Source organism: Canis lupus, chromosome 7 (assembly GCF_048164855.1).
Source record: "Canis lupus baileyi chromosome 7, mCanLup2.hap1, whole genome shotgun sequence".
Lineage (NCBI taxonomy): Eukaryota > Metazoa > Chordata > Mammalia > Carnivora > Canidae > Canis > Canis lupus.
The window spans coordinates 26,934,778-26,957,036 of NC_132844.1; the positions used below are offsets into that span (position 1 = coordinate 26,934,778).

The 22,259-nt window shown below is 40.8% G+C and overlaps 1 protein-coding gene and 1 pseudogene across 8 annotated transcripts in view; one reads left to right on the plus strand and one right to left on the minus strand.

The window, feature by feature from the left end:
* Window positions 1–387: 387 nt before the first annotated feature.
* LOC140637409 (U6 spliceosomal RNA) lies at window positions 388–486 on the minus strand (annotated as a pseudogene).
* Window positions 487–4,587: 4,101 nt separating this feature from the next.
* SYNCRIP (synaptotagmin binding cytoplasmic RNA interacting protein) overlaps window positions 4,588–22,259 on the plus strand; it is a 31,737-nt gene continuing 14,065 nt past the window's right edge. For 5 of the 8 annotated variants that reach the window (XM_072832158.1, XM_072832159.1, XM_072832160.1 and 2 more), the window contains exons 1-7: window positions 5,278–5,583; window positions 6,972–7,131; window positions 7,864–7,982; window positions 8,100–8,207; window positions 11,060–11,173; window positions 11,273–11,449; window positions 21,510–21,645. In XM_072832158.1, the coding sequence (XP_072688259.1) occupies window positions 6,984–7,131; window positions 7,864–7,982; window positions 8,100–8,207; window positions 11,060–11,173; window positions 11,273–11,449; window positions 21,510–21,645 (802 nt within the window). In that variant the 5' untranslated portion in view covers window positions 5,278–5,583; window positions 6,972–6,983. Of the gene's footprint in view, window positions 4,609–5,257; window positions 5,584–6,971; window positions 7,132–7,863; window positions 7,983–8,099; window positions 8,208–11,059; window positions 11,174–11,272; window positions 11,450–21,509; window positions 21,646–22,259 lie in introns of those variants that run through there. The other 3 variants (XM_072832163.1, XM_072832162.1, XM_072832157.1) reach the window with 2 other exon arrangements.

Here is a 22,259-nt window from a genome sequence, read left to right on the forward strand (position 1 = left end):
CTTGATTACTAGTAAGATGTAATTGAATGACTTTCAGTCTGTTTGACTCTAGGTTTTTGTGATTCTGAAAGAATGGTGGTGTATTGTGGATTTTTCCTATATTAACTCTAGGGTCCCCACTCCATTATCACGTTAATATATGGTATTTGAAGAAAGTTTAGGAAACATCAAAAGAAGAAAATCTGATTTTTCCTAAACAATGTGGCACTAAGTGCAAGAATATTGGATGACAAAAACTCAAACAGGTGTGCTTATATATCTGCCTTTCATTAACTGCAATTAAATTAACCTTTCATTACTTCATGGATGAAAAGGCAGAAATGAAATACATAAATAATTAACTTTTAATTAAAAAACATTTTAAAAATTAAATTAGATATATTTTTTTTAAATATGGAATGCTTCATGAATTTGTATGTCATCCTTGTGCAGGGGCAATGCTAATCTCTGTATTGTTCCAATTTTAATATTTTAGTAAATGTGCTGTTGAAGTGAGCACATAGTTAACTTTTAAAAAACACATATTTAGGGGTGCCTGGGTGGCTCACTTGGTTATGTGTCTGTCTCTTGATTTCAGTTCAGGTCATGATCTCAGGGTCATGAGATTGAGCCCTGTGTTGGGCTCTGTGCTGGGCATGGGGCCTGCTTAGGATTCTCTCTCACTCTCCTTCTGCCCCTCACCCCACCTTCCCAAAAAATAAAATGAAAACCATATTTATGGGAAGTAGTATCACCAAAGTGTCTGAAGTAAAAAGCAGATGGTCTCACTCCATGTCATCCTTCTCTATAATTGTAATTATTTTCTATAGAAACAAAAATCTTTATGTCTATCTGGTTATACACATACATACAGACATGCAAGCTTCATGAGTCCAGGGTTCACCTATGTCTATCTTGATGTACACCATTGTAAGCCTAGTGCATACCATGGACTTCAGTACACAGAAGGTGCTAAATTTAATGAAGAAATGTCACACTCTACATTGTTTTTAGGTGGCTTTTTTTTTTCTTTTAATGTAAGAATGTAACCTGAATATGTATCCATGTTAGGGCATTGATAGCTATTTCATTATTTTCAATGGCTCCAGAATAATCCATTATGTGAATGCACTATAATTTCTTCAACCAGTACCCTATTACTGGATGCTTAGGTTTTATATATATATATATTTTTTTTTTAAGATTTTATTTATTTATTCATGAGAGACACAGGGAGAGAGAGAGAGAGAGAGAGAGAGAGAGAGGGAGAGAGGCAGAGACACAGGCAGAGGGAGAAGCAGGCTCCATGCAGGGAGCCCGATGTGGGACTCAATCCTGGGACCCCAGGATCACACCCTGGGTCAAAGGCACAGCCAAACCTCTGAGTTACCCAGGCTGCCTGGTTGTATATATTTTTACACACACACACACACACACACACACACACACGCATGCATACACATACCTATGTACAGCATTACAAACAATACTCCAATAAGCATTATAGCCAAATTATTTTGTATAAAAGTTTTATCAATTTGTCTTCTAACAGTTGAATGTGTGTTTAGCTCTCCACATCTATGCTAGGGATGATATCCCAAATTATATATTATCAATCTTTGTTATTGTTGCTGTTTTTTTTGTTTTGAAAAAGGGAATTGCAGGCTATTTTGCTGTAAAGGGAAGTTTGGATTCGAATAGGGGACGATCCTAAATGGCAAATAGGATATTTGAATATTTTTGAAGTAATGATAGAGTTTGAGATTTCTTTCTTTTTTTTTTTTTTAAGATTTTATTAATTTATTCATGAGACACACAGAGAGAAGCATAGACATAGGTAGAGGGAGAAGCAGGCTCCCTGAGGGGGAGGGATCCTGGGATCACAACCTGAGCCAAAGGCAGACACTCAACCACTGAGTGTCTCAGGTGCCCTGAGAGAATTTTTTTATACATTATAAAATGTTTGAGCTGGAAGAGATCTTAAAAATTATCTGTTTCACGAACTAGGGGTGGTGGAAGGGGAGGAGGGTGGGTGGGGGGTGGGGGTGAATGGGTGACGGGCACTGAGGGGGCACTTGATGGGATGAGCAGTGGGTGTTATTCTGTATGTTGGTAAATTGAACACCAATAAAAAATAAATTTATTATAAAAAATTATCTGTTTCAATGAACTTCTTTTGTAGGTGGGGAAACAGAAATTCTGAGAAGTAAAATGACTTATTTAACCACACACTACCCATTAGTAGCAGATCTGATATTAGACCAAGATTGTTTGGGTCTCAACCTATTATTCTTTGGTTTTATTCAGCAAATATTTACGAAGCATCTTATGCTAAGTACTAAAGAGGATTCAGCAAGTAAGAACACATACTATTAGCACTTTTTTGTGCCAGATCTTTCAGATCCATTTTAATCTAGCCCAATGTATATACCATACCAAATCAATCAATCAATCTACTAATTTTTTTTGTTTTGTTTTACTGTGTTGTTTAGTATTATTAGGTATTCCTATGTTTCAGTAATGGTAGTAATTCTTGGAGTCAAGCCTGGAATAAGTTCTGTAGATCAGGAGGAAAATTATACTATTGTTTTATTCAAAAAGGAGAGCATGGCTGATTGCTTTTTTCTCAGGACTGTTGAGAGTATCAGTCATTTCTCTGTGTAGGTCCTCAGTGTGCACAAACCTGAGAAATGCCAGAATTGAGAAAGGCCAGCTGAAGTTAGAAGAGTGGCTGAAATGTGGCTGGGGAGACAGGTTGGGCAAATCATGGAGGGCTTTGTTGATCTAGTCAAGGATTTTTGCTTTTGTTCTAAGTGTAATGGGAAACGAATGAAGGGGTTTAAGCGGATGCTCCACAGGGTCTTATTTGCAATTAAAAAGAGATGGGGGGGGGGAGACCTTTGGGTTTTAAATGGATTAGGAAAGCTGTAAGGTGGATGAGTCAGGAGGCTATCTATCATTAGTCTGGGTGGTAGCTTAATGGTGACTTGTTCCCTGGCTACAACATATAGAGAAATGGACATACATTAGGGACACGGAATTGACAAGATTTTGGTTAACTGATAGGGCATTGAGAGACAGACAGAAGGTAGTGTCTTGTATTACATTCTAGTTCCCAGCTAATGCTGCCGGATGCAAGTGGGTGATGTTCGTTGAGATGGGAACTCTGGAGATAGAAGGCTGGGGGAGGGTCATCATGTGGTCAGGTTTGACAGGTTGTTTTAGAGGGCCTGAAAACTCACATAAAGGTCTAGGGAGTGATTACACAAAGGACAGAGGTCAGAGAAGAGCTGGAGATTTTAATTTGGGAGTCTTGGTTATTGCCTAGGACATTGCCTTGGACATTGCCTAAGTAGAAGCCTCCCCGCCACCGCCCTTCTTTTTTTTTTTTTTTTTTTTTTAAGGAACTTGATCGCCAGGAATGTCTAAAAACGTGTTGGATGGTTCAGATGCATAATTTTCATTCTTTCATTCATACCATTACTCTATTTTTACTTTTGTAAACATTTAGGTTTTTCATTTAGGACATTATCTACCCTTGCATTACGAACTAAAACCCTTGTTGCCGAATTAGTCGAATACCACAGATACATGTGTAATAGTAAAGGATTTTTAGGTCCTGGGGATGTCAGATCCTTGCTAAACGGATTGGCTAGATAGTACTTTGGTCAAATATTTCATATCTTGATCCAGCTACCTGTGGAAAATAATCTGGCATTTTATGTGCTTAAGCACTTTGAAGAACACTCCTCTAACTTTTCGTCGAACCGATTTGTCAACAGCTTAGAGCTTATTTCGGGAACCAGTGAGGTCTTAAAAATAAGATTTTTTTTTTTAAGTCAAACGGATACTATTACATTACAGCTGAATTGGATAAAATTAGTATCCAAACCGCGACTGCAATTGTTAATGCTTTTGTCTTGTCTTTCCTATACCTCGTAAATGGCTACAAAGGAAATGTCACTTCGCGTAAGATTTAGTTGCCAAGATTTTTGAAAAGAAACACCGATATCTGTTCCTCACAGTTGCCCTAACCGCGCAGCTCTGTGCCGCCCCAAGTTGCTCAAACTGAGCTGCGAGGAAGCCCTTCAGTGCTTAGAAGGCCAGGGACTGGAACAGACTATTGCACAACTCTCCGCCACCGGGCAGTTTCGCTTCCAAATCTGGCCTTCGCAGTGTCCCACGGCCCGAGTCGCCCCTGGCTCCAGCGGAGCCGTCCCCCGCCCCGTCCCCGTCCCCGTCCCCGTCCAGGGCAGCCGGGGTCTCCTCGCCTGAGCCACGGGCGCCCCTGCCTCCGCCCAAGTGCAGCCGCGCGGGAGCGGGCGCGGGCGCGGGCGCGGGCCGCCGGGCGATCCCATTGTCCGGCCGGGGAGACCGGCGCTCCCCAGAGCGACTCCCGCACTCGAGTGCCACGGGCCAGGTTCACCGAAGGTCTGCGGGGCTCCGCGCCACTCCCCTCCCCCCGCCGCCCCATTGTCTGCCTTGCCCCGCCCCGGGGGACACGTGCGCCTGCAGCTTCCCGAGCGAGAAGAGCGCGGGGCGGCGGCGGCGTGGACACCGCCGCGAACGGCTGCGCGACCGCGGCGCCGGGGGCGGGGGCCGGGGCCGGGGCCGGGCGCGCACGGACCGGTGGGTGCCCTCCGCGAGCTGCGGTCGCCTTCCGCGCCCCCCGCCCCGCCGGCCCGGGACGGGGCGGACGGGGCGGACGGGGCGGGCGGCAGTCGGCGGGGGGCGGGGGGCGGGCGGCGGGCGGCGGGGGGCGGCGTGCGCGTGGTGCTGCGGTGGGGGTGGGGCGGGGCGGGGTGGGGAGATGCCTGTCTCCTGACAAAGGAGAACGAGTGGGACACGCCGAGCCGGCCCGCCCCGCATGGAGGAGAACCGGAGGGGGAGCCTCGGGAGGGGAAGGGGCGGGCCTTTCATTCACTGTCGGCCCCTCGGCCGCCGCCGGAGCGGAAGGGCGGGGTCTCGCGCCCCCTCCCCCGGGAGGTGAGGAGCCAGGGAGGTGGCGGGGCGTGGGGGCGGAGCCCGCGGGCGCGCGTCCTGAGGCGTCGGCTACGTCGTCACGTCAGCGCGGGAGAGAGAAAGAGAGTAGCCGACTCGGCTGGGACTGGGGGGACGGAGCCGAGAGAGCGAGCGAGGGAGCGAGCGAGGGAGGGAGGGAGGGTGTGAGCGAGCGCTCGAGCGAGGAGGGGAGAGGCGGCCACTCGTGTCTGAGCGGCCGCAGACGGCCCCGGCAGTGGTGGGGGAGAGGGGCAGGGAGGGGCAGGAGAGGGGCCGAGAAGGGAGCCCGCCGGAGGCTGGTGGCGGCGGTGGCAGGGGGAGCGAGAAGGAGGAGCTGGCGGAGGGCAGGGGCAGAGGGAGTGCGAGAGAGAAGCGGACGCGCGAGGGAGGGGAGGGAAGGGGGGGTCACGCGGGCGCGCGCGCGCGCACCGGGAGCGCGCTCGGAGGCGAGTGGAACTGGATCGGGTTTGCTGCCAGCGGCGTGAGCTTCGGCCGCCATTTTACAACAGCTCCACTCGCGCCGGACACAGGGAGCAGCGAGCACGCGTTTGCCGCGACCCGATCTCCTCGGACAGGATTCCTCCGCCGCAGCCCAACGGGGAGGTAACGACCGTCAGGACCCGGGTCTGGGAGGGGAGCACCGTGACATCGTGGAGTGAGCTGGGGGAGGGAGGTGTGGGGGGAAACCGGCTTTTCTGGAAAATGGATTCCAAGGGGGAGAGGAGCACGTTGACTGGGGCTGCTTGAGAGTAGGCCGCGGCCCGCGCCGCCACTTCCTTCTCTCCTCCATGTGCTGCCGCCGTTCGGGCTTTGTCTGCGGCGCTCCCGGGAGGAGGCGGCCCCGCGGCCCGCGCGGACCGCGAGCGGCGGCGGAGTTGGTGCTGTCGTGGCCGTCGTCGCGGCGCGGGAGTGGGCGGAGAGGAGCGGGTCCCGTCCCGCAGCCGCGCGGCGAGCTCGGGTGGTGCTCGCGGTCCGGCGGGCGTCAGGTAGTTCGCGGAACGCCCTCACCCCGCCGGGGTGCCGGCCCCGGCCCGTGGGTGGGACAGCTGGCCCCGGCGCCGCAGTCGCTGCACGGATGGGCGAGGGGTGGGGGCTTGCACCACGCGCCGCGGCTCGCGTCTCGGCGGGGCGGGCGGGCGGCCGGGGGTCGCCGGCGCCCGGGGCGGAGAGCGAGCGCGAGCGAGCGAGCGAGCGAGCCATGTGTCACGGCGGAGACGGCGGCGCTGGGGGGGGCGGGGAGAGCCTGTGGCCTGGCGCCGCCGCGGCCTCGGTGTGAAGGGGCGAGGTTGTGCTGCTGCTGCTTTCTGGGGGCTCCGATCTTGGCTTCGGGTTGACGTTGGGAGCCGGTGATGGTCGTCTTGGCCTGGGACTCGGTGGGTTTCCGTTGAAGGAAGTTGTAGGACATTTGAAGGCGCAGAGCACGTGTTTCTAATGGGCTCCTGGTGGCCGCAGCGGTGAGGCTGCCGCTATGGGTGCGGAGTCGGGGGCGGGCTTTGGGGAGCGGGGGTGAAGGGTGGAGAAATTGGGTGGTAGGAAGGTAGCTTGTGTGAGCGCTTTGTTCTTCGCTGGCTGTTGTTACTGATCTATAAGCGGCAGGCGGGAAAAGCGCGCACTTCGGGGGCTTACCTTTGAGAGAGAAAAGACCAGCTTTGCTTTCTCCACACACCTCATTCTCTGTATGGGCACAGCTGCATGTGGCACGCTGGCTCGTCCTCGTGCTGATTGGGCTCCATTTGTAATCTGGTTTTTCCTAGGGAGTGTTAGCAGGTGAGTCAGGGGTGGTGCTAAGGAAAAACATAGTGAATCTGTCCTCCTGTGCCCCGCGCTCCAAATCTGGCTTGTCAGGCGATAGTGACTGTAAGGCTGCTTTAAAGGGAGGCGCAGGTTGGCTGGTGTAGCAATTGGTAGAGAAAAGTAACGATTGGGGCTCTTATATTTCCTCTACCCTTTTTGAAGATCCTAGTTTAATTTTGCTTATTGCGTTTGAACAGATCTCTGGAAACATGGCTACAGAACATGTTAATGGAAATGGTACTGAAGAGCCCATGGATACTACTTCTGCAGTTATCCATTCAGAAAATTTTCAGACATTGCTTGATGCTGGTTTACCACAGAAAGTTGCTGAAAAACTAGATGAAATTTACGTTGCAGGTAAGAACTAACACTTGCAAAATTATATTATGAAATTTTTCTATTGGATTTCTGGCTTTGAGCTAAAATAGCAACTTTTTGTGGTTTCCAATAAGTGTGGGAACTAGAGTTTTGCTTTGTCGTGATAGTTGTGAAGTAGAGGTTAAGGTGTAATAGAGGGAGGGAAGAAGGAAGGGTTAGGAGCTAAAGGCTGGCTGGCCAGATGGATAAGTATATGATGGTAGCAACAGCTGCTTAAGGTTGGGAACAGGCCATGTGACTTTTTGGGGTATTTTTATAGTAGGATTCTCGTTAAATAACTCGGTAACTGTAGATTTGTAGTCTTGTCTGTCTTGGTGTGGCTGTTGCTTTTTTCCAGTGGTATTTGAAATGGAGTAGAGGTTCAGTTGTCATGCTTGGTACTTTGTTGGTTGATTTTAGGATTTGTAAGCCTTATATATTTACGATAGAAATACTTAAGCATTCAGCATTATGTGACTTAGACACAGAACATGATGTAAAAGAAGTTGATTTCATTATTGTAAGTGTGGTTGAGAGGCCTTATTTAGTTGAGATTGCAGTTCAGAATGACTATAAAGTATGTGTGTTTCTCATTATATAGATACGGGAAATGGAAGAATTCTTAGTTGGCAAGCATGTACCTGTATTGGCAAACGTGATCTCTTAAAAAATAAAATAAAAAGTTTCCAAAAATAATAAAGTTGACAACTAATTAAGTTTTCTTTTCTCCAGGGCTGGTTGCACATAGTGATTTAGATGAAAGAGCTATCGAAGCTTTAAAAGAATTCAATGAAGACGGCGCATTGGCAGTTCTTCAGCAGTTTAAAGACAGTGATCTCTCTCATGTTCAGGTAACGCTAATTTCAGTGTAAATAAAATAAACAGGAATAGTTTTGAATTTTTTTTTTTTTAAATTAGAAACAGATAGGACAATTATTGTTAAATGTGTTTGGAAAATTCTTTTGTAGAACAAAAGTGCCTTTTTATGTGGAGTCATGAAGACTTATAGGCAGAGAGAAAAACAAGGGACCAAAGTAGCGGATTCTAGCAAAGGACCAGATGAGGCGAAAATTAAGGTATATCTTTAAAAACTTTTTAAAAAAATTCCCTTCAGTTTTAAAGTTCTTTTAACACTTTTGTGGCTTTGGCAAATAACCGCTTGGAAGTGAAATTGGGTGTGTGTTTCTTTAAGATGTTGAGAGTTAATAACCATGAGATAATTTTTTAATCTTTTCTAATCACTAGTTTTTGGAAAGTTCCTGTTTTATTTGTAGAACAACTCACTTTTAAGTTTTTCTTGTTACTGAGGTACGGATCAAATCAGTGTTGGTATTCTAAAGAAAAGATTTAAATAAGCTGTGCCATATTTCTAAATGTTTCCTGAAAAGCTGCAAGTCCAGATTAGTGACAGTGGAACAAAAATAGGAGGGCATCAGTTCACTCCATACTTGTGGGGAATGTACATTTAACAGTTGACTGTTTTACTTAGAATTCTTAAACCCCCAGATTGAATGGATTTAGAATTTTAACACTACCTTCTTCCACTTCTATTACTGTTGATTTTAAAGCTCATTTGTTCATTTCTAAAGGGAGCTTTTATCAATAAAATTGATTAGCGTGGAAAAGTAAATGAAGAAACAGGCTGGGAGTGGATGCTTTTTTATTAAGGTCATGTAGAACCAGTGAGTAGACTCAAATGCAGCTAGGTTTTGATTTTTGTTTTGGTTTTTAGTTGTGTTGAGTTTTTAGTTCATAGAAAATGATGATCATAGTAGTTTTAATCTGGTGCTCTTAATACAGTGTGCTCTTGAACCCAGGGTTATGGTTTAAGAAAGTCAGTTATAAATGGTGCTATATGATGTTTTAATGGTACAGGAGGAGAGAGACTTAGAATGAGGATTTAGCTGTTAATGCCATCCATAAATTTGAGGCTTTCACAGGTCTGTGAGTGAATTTGTTTAAATCATATATCTAACTTTTTCCATTGAAATGAAATATGGTTTTCCCCTAAGTAATTCTATTCTAATTACATTTATATTTAGGGGTTATAGTTATTAAACTTTTATTAAATGTAAAATTTAGTTTATATATGGTTTTTCTGTTTTGTTTTTGGGAGAGAGTGGCTTAAAGCTTTAGTGTGACTTAAATTGTAGCAAGAAGACACTGGTATTTTTAAGAAGAGATTTGTTGGGGAATAAGTTTTCCTTAGTTTAGGGATTGGTATAAAAGGTTTCATTTGGGTCATATAAAGATTAAAGTGAAAAAAAAAGATTAAGGTAAAAGAAGCATGGGGATTGCAATACAGGAAAAAGGGAAGATGAGCCATTTAATGATTTCATTTATGTTATAGTAATATAGTAGATTTCAGTTTATTTTTGTTAAACGGTATTATATCTTTCTAAACATCTTGGTATAATAGAAAAAGCCTTTTTTAAAAATATTGTAGTGCTTTGTGGGCCTTTTTGTTAGAGTTTAGAAATAGAGGAGTTTTTTTTATTGAAGAATTTTTGTCAGATATTTAGCATTTTTGGGGGTAGAAGATGTATAAAAATCTGTCTAGTCATTTTCATTTTCATTTCCAGAAACTGAGGTGAACCCAAATCATTTAACAGCATTTTGATAAGATTTGTCATTGTTTGGTGTCTTTTTTTTTTTTTTTTTTGATTTTTAAAGATTTTATTTATTCATGAGAGACAGAGCGAGAGAGGCAGAGACACAGGCAGAGGGAGAAGCAAGCTCCATGCTGGAAGCCCAATGTGGGTCTTGATTCCGGGACTCCAGGATCATGCCCTGAGCCAAAGGCAGATAGATGCTCAACCGCTGAGCCACCCAGGTGTCCCTGTGTCATCTTGTTTTTATTTCAGGATTTATCAGCTATTTGATTATATTGTTTATAAAGGGGTTTTGTGCTTTGAGGTTGAGATAGTAGAAGAGAATAATTCTTGTTTTTTTTCCTTAGGCTAGCAGCCTTCTCGTACTTTTTTTGTCTATAATAAGGGGTAAGAGAAACTAAGACGCTGTTTAGTAAATAGGAGTTATGTAAATTTTAACAGTTCACTTTTAGGGGAGATAAAATGTAGAAATTATTTCACATTGTTGGCAGTTACATAAAGTTTTCAAAGTCATTTTGGTTCTCCTTTGTTCTGAATGAACTATGCTGTCCTGTGAAGCATGGTGCTTGAATGTCAGATGTGTTGAGGTTGTTCTTCCTGTAACTCCTAAGTTTCTGGACTTAGTTTGGGGACTGTAATTTGTTTAAAGGTTGGTGAAATGCCCAGAATGGCAGCATGTACTAGAAGTGTGGGGTACAGGGAAGTTGTTGAGTGAGAAATCCAGACTTGGGGGAGAGGAAACTTGTCTAGCTCCTTCTTTGGGGAAAAAATTAAACTCAACCAAATTAGTTGCAGTAGGAGCGCCTGGGTGGCTCAGTCAGTTAAGCATCTCCTTCAGTGCAGGTCATGATCTCAGGGTCCTCAGATGGAGTCCCATCAAGCCCCATATGTAGCCCCACACTAGGCTCCCTACTCAGCACGGGGCCTGCTTCTCCCTCTCTCTCTTTCAAATAAATAAAATCTTAAAAAAAAAAAAAACAAATAGTTGCAGTTATTATTTTTTTTTTAGGAGATACTAGCAAAATAGATACAGACCCTGCCTGAAAGTTGTTGATGGATCAATATTAGTTTTTTGTTCACTAAACACCAATTAATTGGAGACCAGAAAATAATTTGAACAGGATCCTGAAATTTTCACTAAAAATGGTACATTAGAGGAAAAATTCTAAAACAGTACCAAAAACCTGTTTGTAGGGATTGTTGCCAAGGTCAATGGAAAGATTTGAACAAGATTGATTTTTTTTTTTTTTTAATTGTGAAATGCATGGGTGTGGTCTTGTGATTTAAATGTATTAATGACTTTTGAACTTTTCAAGGCACTCTTGGAAAGGACAGGCTACACACTTGATGTGACCACTGGACAGAGGAAGTATGGGGGACCGCCTCCAGATTCCGTTTATTCAGGTCAGCAGCCTTCTGTTGGCACTGAGGTAAAGAAACTAAAAACTTGTACCTTTTGTAGTAAATGCACAGGTGTCTGGTTTCCTAAAGAAACTCTCCATGGTTTTTACTTCATGTTTAATTTACAGATATTTGTGGGCAAGATCCCAAGAGATCTGTTTGAGGATGAACTTGTTCCATTATTTGAGAAAGCTGGACCGATATGGGATCTTCGTCTAATGATGGATCCACTCACTGGTCTCAATAGAGGTTATGCGTTTGTCACTTTTTGTACAAAAGAAGCAGCTCAGGAGGCTGTTAAATTGGTAAGTTTTTTTTCTTCCAGTCTCCACATTCACTATCTTTAATTATAGCCTGGTTTTTTTTTCTTAACGTGTGTAAGAGTTAACCAAATGTTTTTTGAAGTGTTGATAAGACATTGTCTTTTACGTTCCCTGTGTGTTCATTGTAGCAGTGTTCTTCCCATGTATAGTTGATTGGACTATAGGATCTGTAAGGTAGTGTGTTAGAATTCTGAGTTACTGGTTCTTTGAAAGTCTGGCTTAATGATTGTTCTTTTTAATAGGAATATTAAAAGATTTCAGAAAATTAAAAAAAAAAGATTTCAGAAAATTACTTATTTTCTGATTGTACCTGGGCCATCCCTTTTTCTAAACTACATTTATCATCTATTGTGATGATAAATTTCTAGTTAAAGAAATAAAGGATTTTGTGGTGAGTGGAACAATACTTGATTTCAAAATACCAGATGTAAGGTGTGGGGACCTAATTATTTTCCCAATTTTTGAAAACGAATGTTAATTATTGAAATTATGGTTTATATAGTTCATCTTTAAACTAGTTACATTAAATTTTGTGACTCAGATGGTTTCTACATTTTATAATTCAAGATGTCAAAGGTTAATTTCAGCCCAAAGAATGAACCAAAAAGTACAGCTGGGAAGGAACTTTTTAAAATGGTCCACCAGTTATTTGTTAAATTTACCTTATCTGGCTTACATATTTTAAGGGTAATTCTAAGTAAACTTAATATCCTCAGGTTAATTTCTCCTGAATTTTATTTTTCCTTTCCTCACATTGAGACGTTTCACATTTTAAAGTATACCATAAGGAGAAAAACCCAACTGTGCTTTGTTTTGCTTTATATTGCTTGAATTTCTCCATTGGTGTGTATAGCTAAATAAGGTTAAAGACTTTACATTAGAAAAGTGATTCTTGAAAGGTAATAGTGTCTTTAAGAAAAAGAATTCGGGAGTTTAGGTATTTCTTTTTAAATCATGGGTGATGTTTCCTTCCTTTAAATAATGCTTCCTGTTTCAGAGCAGGGTCCAATTCTATAGGGAGTGATTCACTGGTAACCTTTGGGTGGTCAAAATTTTAAGTTTCGAGCAGTTCAGGTAAAATTAAGGGCTTTTTAGAGTTCTGGAAAGATGCTTTAGTAGAAGTCATTCAGTTTGGGACGCTTGGGTGGCTCAGCGGTTGAGTGGATCCCAGAGTCCCAGGATCGAGTCCCACATTGGGCTCCCTGCATGAAGCCTGCTTCTCCCTCTGCCTGTGTCTCTGCCTCTCTTTTTCTGTGTCTCTCATGAATAAATAAATAAAATCTAAACAAAACAAAGCAAAACCATCCAGTTTAATTTATAAAAGAATACGAACATTTTTGCCAGGTAGTAAATAAAGTAGTGGTAAGTTTTAATATGGAAATGTAGAATGAGAAGACAACGAACCGTCTTACCACAATTACAGAATTTACCTTTGTTTCCTGATCCATTTTACTTGGTACTACATAAAATGTAAGAAGTACGGTTACTTAGTGTATAAGTGGTGATTTGTGTATTATCAATTTTTTTTGTGTGTGTGTATTATCATTTTTAAAGGAATCACTAAACCAGCATTTGCAGGACACTTAATTCTTGCTACCAAAATACAGTAATTTTGGTATACTTCACTGGAATTTATTTCTAGACTATTTCTAGAATCCTTAAAAAAAATGCATCATTAGAAGAAGATGGTATATAATTCAAATGTAACATGATTTTGAGTGCCAATAAAAACACATTATGAAATAATGTTTCAGTTTGGGCAGTTGCCTTAACAAATAAAATTGTCCAAATTGTTTTGCTATAGGCTGAAAATATAGTCTTATTAATATAGTTAAGTTTTTTTTAACTATAATGCAGAAAGTTCCATAGATAGCCAAACAGCCATTTTGATTCATCTAGGAACTAATTGTCCTTTTTTACATTTTTTTCTGGGTTTGTGATTTCAGTTCTTATCTGGAGCATGTTTATTTCTTACACTGCCTGAAGAATTAGGAGGCTTTGCATTTTGGTGCCTTTTAAAAGATATTTTTAGTGGTGGTGGTGTACATCCACTAGGATGAATTAGATGTATCATCGTTGCTTTTTTTAAAAGGATGCTTTGCTGTGGTAGGATTATGGTGATAACAGAATTGGTAGATTTGCCTTAATATAACAGGAAGGACTAGACTTTTGAGGAAATGAAACATTCTAGAGAAATAAAGGATTCAAATTAATTAGGATGTTTTTTGCTACTTTGTATTTATTGTGGAAATGAGTACCATTCTCCTAAATGTGTTCCTTAAAGGAACATACTTTGAAAACTTCCTACATGTGGCATATCATGAGAGTCCACTTGAATTACACCTCTATCTATAAAGTGAATTTTTATATATAAGATAATGGAATGGTCATTCTAGGTGTAGATAATCATATGTTGAAAAACCTGTTTGGCATTATTTATAGATTAGACAGGATTGAAGCACCATTTCTTTTTGTTTTCCTGTACTTTGTCCTGAGGAATACCTTAGGTCAAGATAGTTTATATACTGGAGTGCCTGGCTGGCTCAGTTGGTAGAGCATGTGACTCTTGATTTCAGAGTCATGAGTTCAAGCCTCACACATTGAGCATAGAGCTTACTTAAAACCGTTTGTTTTTTTTGGTATGATTCCGTTATAATTTTCCCCGCAGATTAAAAGTTATTGTGGATGGATTTTGGGGCACCTGACTGGCTTAGTTGGTAGAGCACGTGACTTGATCACTAGGTCACAAGTTTGAGCCCCACGTTGGGGGTAGAGTTTACTGAACGTATATGTATGTTGGTGGACTTTATTTATTTATTATTTATTTATTTTTTAAGATTTTATTTATTTATTCATGAAAGACAGAGGGAGAAGCAGGCTCCATGTGGGGAGCCGGATGTGGGACTCGATCCCTGGTCTCCAAGATCAGGCCCTGTGCTGAGGGCGGTGCTAAACTGCTGAGCCACCCCGGCTGCCGGTTAGTGGATTTTAAATTTGTGTTGGAATTACTTGTAAAATGGATTGCTATTAAGAGCTGGAAAAGAGGCATGAAGTTAGAAGCAACTGCAAACTTTTAAAATTAGCTGGTTTTCAGCCAACATTTATTTGCTTGCATTTTGGGAAATAAAAATATTTTTTCCTAAATAATAACCTAGGGGAAGCAAGACCTAAATTTGCAAAATGTGAATTATAGCTACCTATTGAGTGCTTGTTAAGATGCAGGAGCTGTGCTTGGGTGCTACATTATTACCTTTAAATACTACCTCAATCTATTCTTTAAAGTAATTGGAATTTATTCTGCAGAAAAGTAAGTAGCTTAGATGACTTACCAGAGGCCCTACAGCTTTAGTTTGATACCAAGTTTGTTCAGTTTGAGTTTTTATCTTTGACATTCAACATAGCAGTTGAAGTCAGCAATACACATTATGTCGTCAGGTAGCCTGATTATTTAAATTATATAGTGGTTTAGATAGTGTTAAAAGGAGCACAGGAAATAAGCCCTGTTTGTACTGCCAAAATACTTTTGGAATCTATCTTCATTGCTACCACCCTAGTCTTAAGATACCATTCGAAGACTCCTAGCTACTGTTTTCCATTGTCCCTTTAGAGTCTTAACATTCAGTAGCATAGGTCAGATCACAACATTCCTGTGTTGAAAAAACTAATGCCTCCAAACAAGGCCCTGTCTTATCTGATCAAATTTTTCCTCCTTTCTTATTCTTTATTACCCTTCCATCCATGCTTTGCTTTTTTTTGGTACCCCACAGAAGCTATGGTCATTTCCATTTCAAGGCCACCTTTTGCTATTTTGTTTTCTAACACTCCCCCAGTTACCATGGCTGCTGTCTTATCATTCAGGTCTTCTTAGTGGAAGGCCTTTCCTGACTTTGAGCAACTTACCCATCCAGTTGCCCCATGACAGTATCCTAAACACAATAAAATAGGATGTTTAGATATATTTAAAATTATTTCTTGGTTATGTAGATTATTTGTTTATCTTTCCTTCAGGATATAAGCTTTTTCCTGTATCCCTGACATTTAGAACAGTACCACTATTTATCCAGTAGGTGCTGGATAAATAACCTACCTGACTGCCTGACTAGTGCCATATTATCTATTATTTATGACTCAAGAATTTATAACTTTCCCACATCAGCTGTGGGCTCTTATGCTATTTAAAGATTGTCTACCTTCCATTTGCAATTATTTACTCCGTGGTAGGGATTAGTGTAGATTAATGGGGGCAGTGTTTTCCCTGTCATCCCCTGGGAGATATTTGGAAGTATGTGTAGTATTTGGGTTGTCACAAAGACCAGGAAGAAGGGCAGGCAAGTTGTGTGTATATCTGTTCGTGTGGTGTGCTGTGGAATTGAAGCTCAGCACACGAGTGGTGTGGTGTGCTATGGAATTGCCACTAGCAGCACAGCGCCTATTGCAGTCCTAGATAATAGAAATATCCTGTTGAAAATGCTGACAGTGCCTATGTTACAAACATTAGAATAGTTGGTCTCTATTTGCATATTAAAAGTTAACAGTTTTAATAGGCACTGATGGTTTTATTCACTAGAGTGGTTGGTGTATGCTGGTGCAGCATGTGTAAAACCATTTTGATAATGTAGCTGACAAGATAGGTCCACGAGGTATTTAGTAACACGTTAGCAAATAGTGTGTTTAATATGAAAACACTACTTTTACTGTGGATATATAGGGTAGTTTGATTCAGTTCTTGACTTTAGAGTTTATGGGACTTGAGAGGCTGACTGCACTTAAATTGGAAGCAGATGCATTGTTTGGAGGGTAACCGAGATGGAGGGTTAGGTTGTATTGGGGTTGTTACAGAAGGGTTTGTGATAAAGATCTCAGAGCAGGACAGTTTAGAAACAGGTGAGGAGTGCCTGGGTGGCTCGGTAGGTTGGGTGTCTGCCTTCAGCTCCCGTCATGATCCCAAGATCCTGTGATGGAGCTCTGTATCATGCTCCCAGCTCACGGGTGGGGTGAGGGAGAAGGGCTGCTTTGTCTCCTTTCCCACCTACTTGTGCGCATACGCTTTCTCTCTCAAATAAAATCTTTTTTTAAAAAAAAAAAAAAGGTGAATGTAGTCCAAGCAGTGTTTTGTTGAAAAAAAAAAAAAAGATAAAACTAGTATAAAGTCAGTGCCAGAAAGTAATTGTCATGACTACAGGCTAAGTTGCATGACGCCATTTAAGTTTTTGGTGTTGGTGTGGGTAGCATAATGTAAACAACAGAATAATGAAGGATGTTTGGATGAAGAGAAAAAGACCAGGAGAGTGGCAGCCATAGAAAGGAGAGAGGTTGAAATCTTTAAAAGGAGAAATGTTAGGTAGTGGTGTGTTAAAGGTTCCACTGATTTTTATCAGTGATTTAAATTGGACTGCTCGCAGAATGTCTGGTGACTTGAATCTGAACGTAGAGATAAATGCCCTGGATGACCAAATCAGGACCTGAAAAGATTTTGATAGCCTGAAACATAGTTAACACCAGCAAGATGGAATTGAGTAAGGACAAAGGTCAAGTCCTATATACAACTAATTTCACAAGTAAGCTGTAATGTGAGTCAGCAATGTGTTGTCCTTTCCAAATAAGCTAAGGTAATCATGGACTATGGGTTACAGAAGCATGGTGTTTTAGATGTGGAAGATTAGTAATAGTCTCTAGTTTATTCTAGACTCCTCAATCTCAATCTGTATCTACAGTATTGTGTTATGGATGTCATTATTTGGTGACACTTTCAGGAGGCAGCTTAGTTGCCCAGGATCAGAGAAGAAATGATTAGCCAGGCATAAGAGAATAGTTGAGTCATGAGCATTGTATTTAGGTATGTGAAGTACTGTCATATAGGGGAGAAAATAGAGTTGTATAATATTTAGGGGAGTAGATTTTGGCTTCATGTAAAGACAATTTTGGGGGCACCTGTTTGGCTCTGTCTGAAGAGCCTGCAACTCTTGATTTCAGGGTTGTGAGTTTTGAGTCTCCCACATTGGGTGTGGAGATTACTTACATAAAAACTTAAAAAGGATTCTCTACCCAAGAAATATTTAAAAATAAAAATAAAGTGGACAGGCTGGGCAGGTAGTGGCTTTGCTGCTATGGGAAGAGTTAGAACTGACTGAATAACCACTTCTGTGTTAGATTCCAAATCTGAGGTCGCTAAATTTGGGGGGATTTTGGCGACTGACGGGCTATGAGGGAAGAAAAAAGTGACTTGAGCTTTTAAGCCTAGTGACAGAAATGTTCCAGACTGTAAAACTCCTTTTGTGGTGTTCTGATAGACTGAAACTGCATTGATTAATGTTCAGAGATCATCCTTACTTTGTCACCCTACTGTGGTACTGAATCTGAAAGCTAGATCTCTGAAATATCTTAACACATCAGTGCCCAGCTTCCTTGAGTTGGAGGGCATCTTTTTTTTTTTTTTTAATTCATTTTGATACTATGATAGTGTCCTGATGTACTAATTCTTAAGAGTTAGGATTTATCAGCCTTACATAAAATATCTGTTAAGGTTCAGAACAGTTTTGTTATGCCCTTCGGCCACTCTACTCGTTACCCACTGCTGGGTTGTGAAATTTATTTGTGAATTTATGGTGATTGGTCTTCAAATTATTAAAAGAGAGAAAAGTTAAACACAAATACACATACAAAAACTGCATGTTTAATCTGTAGATGGGGCACTACTTTAAGAAATGTTTATTTTGGGGTAGTGGGGGCTTTTTTTTTCTTTCTTTCTTTTTTTCAATAATCTTTATATCAGACGTAGGGCTCTCAAGCCCTTGACCCCGAGTTCAAGAGTTGAATGCTCTGCCTACGGAGCTAGCCAGATGCCCCTCTGGGTACTACTTTTGCTTTATTTGGACAATATGCCCAGAGGATCTGCTTTGCTTCTTTAATGATTTATTTTGATTGGAGAGAGCCAGTTTACTCTCTGTGGGTTAGCTTTAATTGTTGCATCTTTAAAAATTTTTTTAAATAGGGATCCCTGGGTGGCGCAGCGGTTTGGCGCCTGCCTTTGGCCCAGGGCGCGATCCTGGAGACCCGGGATCGAATCCCACGTCGGGCTTCCGGTGCATGGAGCCTGCTTCTCTCTCTGCCTGTGTCTCTGCCTCTCTCTCTCTCTGTAACTATCATAAATAAATAAAAATTAAAAAAAAAATAAAAAAATAAAAAAATAAAAATTTTTTTAAATAAATATAGATAAAGTTTATTTGCTAACTCTTCATGTCATTTATACTGTTTAGAGACCACAGCCATCTAAAAGAACCTACCTACCCTGCATTGATTAACCGTAGCAGGGCAAGTGATGAAATAGAAGGGAAGAAACTTTTCTTGTGTAAATAATAATGGAAACAGTCATCACTGCTTTGAAGCTGCATTGTTAAATGTTGGAAGTGGTATAACCAAGAATTCTTTTTTTTTTTTTTTTTAAATTTATTTACGATAGTCACAGAGAGAGAGAGAGAGAGGCAGAGACACAGGCAGAGGGAGAAGCAGGCTCCATGCACCGGGAGCCCGACGTGGGATTTGATCCCGGGTCTCCAGGATCGCGCCCTGAGCCAAAGGCAGGCGCTAAACCGCTGCGCCACCCAGGGATCCCTCGAATTCTAATTTTTCTTACAAAATTTTATTTTTTTTTCAAACTTAGGTATTTTCTTAGGTTTTGCTTCTAGGACTTTTGGAGGAGGAAAGTTATGCCAAGTTCTATCATCTTCAGAATAACTCCTATTTTTTCCTTTAAACACTTTGTATTTTTTTTAATTTTTATTTATTTTTTTTATTATTTATTTATGATAGTCATACAGAGAGAGAGAGGCAGAGACATAGGCAGAGGGAGAAGCAGGCTCCATGCACTGGGAGCCTGACGTGGGATTCGATCCCGGGTCTCCAGGATCGCGCCCTGGGCCAAAGGCAGGCGCCAAACCGCTGCGCCACCCAGGAATCCCCTAAACACTTTGTATTTTCTATTTTTCTGATATCTTAGTAGTTTTTGTCAACTCCTAGAGTTAAAAGATTAGATGATCAAATGGAAAGCTATTGCTTTGTCGCTAAATTGGAGTATTTGATGCTAAGTTATAAAAATCTAGGCAGTGGGGGGGGCACTTGGGTGGCTAAGTGGTTGGGTGTCGGCTCAGATCATGATCTCGGGGTTCTGGGATCGAGTTCTGTATCAGGTTCTCAATAAGAAGCCTGCTTCTTCTGCCTATGTCTCTGCCTCTCTGTCTCTCTCATGAATAAATCTTAAAAAAAAATCTAGGCAATGTGTGTGTTTTAAAGCAATTTATTGTGTTCTTAAGTTAACTTATTTGTAACTGAGTATTGTAGTCTACTTGTCCATAATCCCATAAAATGATGGATTCAGCCATAACTCTACTATTTTCAGGTAACCCAGATAGTTCTACTTTTAAGAGGATTTTGGTATTAATAGAGAATATAAATGCTATGAGAAAACAAGGTGGTGTGTGGTAGAATTTTTCAACCTCAATACTATTGATAGTTTTAAATCAGGTAATTCTTTGTTCTGCTGGGCTATCCTGTGATATAAATAGCTAAGATTATAGTATTGTGGAGAGAAAGTAGTCAGAATTTTAGGATGAACTTAAGTGATATCCAAGTATTTAAACTTTATTTTGGTGATGAGGAGCTATTGAGAGATTGTTTTCAATAGGCAAAACCTGTCATTTTTTTTTTAAAGGTCTCTGGCATAACTGTATAGAATATAAATAATCCTGGGATCATGAATTGAATCAGTGAGGTAGAAAGTATAAAACTGTTCGAACTGAAGGGAAGAACATTTGAACTTCATGTTAGATTTTCAGTATCTGGAGACGGAGAAAGGGACAGGAAGGAATTGATTTTTTGACTTACTATCTGCTTTCTTGTACTGATGAACCTTTTATGCAAGAATGGGAGGAGAGAGAGATGCCTGGCTAGCTCAGTTGGTGGAGCTAGCTACTCTTTATCTCAGGGTTGTGAATTTAAGTCCCACATTTAGTGTAAAACTTAAAAATGGGAGAGGAATGGTATTACTTTTGCCATAGTCTGGTCCATAAATTGTATGGAAATTTATGTTGATTTTTCTTAGTTTATATAGCCCCACTTGTATGTACACACAACATAGATTTTTTTTTTTTTTTTGAGGCCAGGTGTGGAGGATTAATCCATAATTACTGCTATTGCTGCTACTATTATTACTAACCTGAAATTTTGAGGTGATTTTAACTGTGATATAAATAATTAACTTTTCCTGATGATTTGAGTATGTTTGAATTTGGTTTGTAAAGAGTACTGATTAGTAGATTTGTCACTTTGACAGTTTGGGTTTTACCTCTTTAATATCTCACCCTTATATTGGATATGGTTGCTTGAAGACTTACTTTTTACTCTAGTTTTATATTTGCTTCCGTACTTGCACCATAATCAGTCTGCTTGTCTTTCTCCAATTTCTTTGTAGACTTGATGAAAATGAGATGGGGAAAAACGTAGGGTTGGATTCAGGAAAATAAGGTTTTCTCCTTTTAGAATCACGCATTTGAACGTGAAAACCCCTTACTGGAACTTTATACAAGAGTGAAAGGGGGATGGAAAAAAAATAGATTTAGGTACTGGTTAGCAGAAAGGCAGAAAGCTTGCTGGTATTTGAATCTGTTTGCCTTGCATGAGGATAACTGGTTGCCAGGATGAATTTAAGTAGAAATTAAGGTGTTGTGGGATCAGCAATTTTGAATTTAAGCTGCTTACAGACCTGGTTCCTCATTTATCAAGTTTGTGTTTCAAGGACTTGACAAATTTTTGCATTAATTTAATTCATAAATTTTTTTTTAGTGTGTTCTGTTAGTATAATCTTCCTATATGTCTCATAATTTTCCTCTTAGAGTGCCATATGCTAACTGTATTTTTAAAGGATAAGAAAACCTGATGAACATAGGATTGAAATAAGTTTGTTAAGAATTTGCGCAGATTTTTATAGTAAATGATGATAAAATATTTTAAGTATTTTTAAAACATGGTACACTTTTTCCCCTTTTAGTATAATAATCATGAAATTCGTTCTGGAAAACACATTGGTGTCTGCATCTCGGTCGCCAACAATAGGCTTTTTGTGGGCTCTATTCCTAAAAGTAAAACCAAGGAACAGATTCTTGAAGAATTTAGCAAAGTAACAGGTAAGTTGGATTTAAATAGAAGGATTGTGCAACTTCTGATACTGAAGATAATTGCATACTTTATGTGACATTGTTTTAAACACTGTATTTATTGACTTGTTTCCTCCAATCATATGAGATAGGTAACTCCCATTTTTCAGATGAGGAAAATAGGTACCCAGGCCTTTGGGAAATAACTTGTCTGAACATTACATAGTTGGTAAGGAATGCTGCTGGGATTTGAACAGTCTGCAGAATCTGTTCATTCCCTGTTTTGGAATCTTTGTGTGTTTTTTTAATGCATTTTTAGGTGATAGCTTGACATTCTTAGTAGGACCAATTGAGTAATAATTTGACTTTCTAAATTATTGGAATAATACTGCCGAAAGCAGAGATTATATATTGTCAATATGGTGCAATTTCTTTGAACTGTAAAGCATTTTTTATAATAGTTTCCAAGTTGGGCTGTTTTTATTACTAGAAAGTATTTTGTCTGCCTAGAATGTTTAGCCCTTTATCAAACTGTTATTAATCAGTCTCCAGGAACATTCAAAATCTTACTTAATACTAATATATTTCATTTGAAATAGAGCTTTTGATGACTGAGGCCAGAAAAGTATTCTAGAAGAGAATTT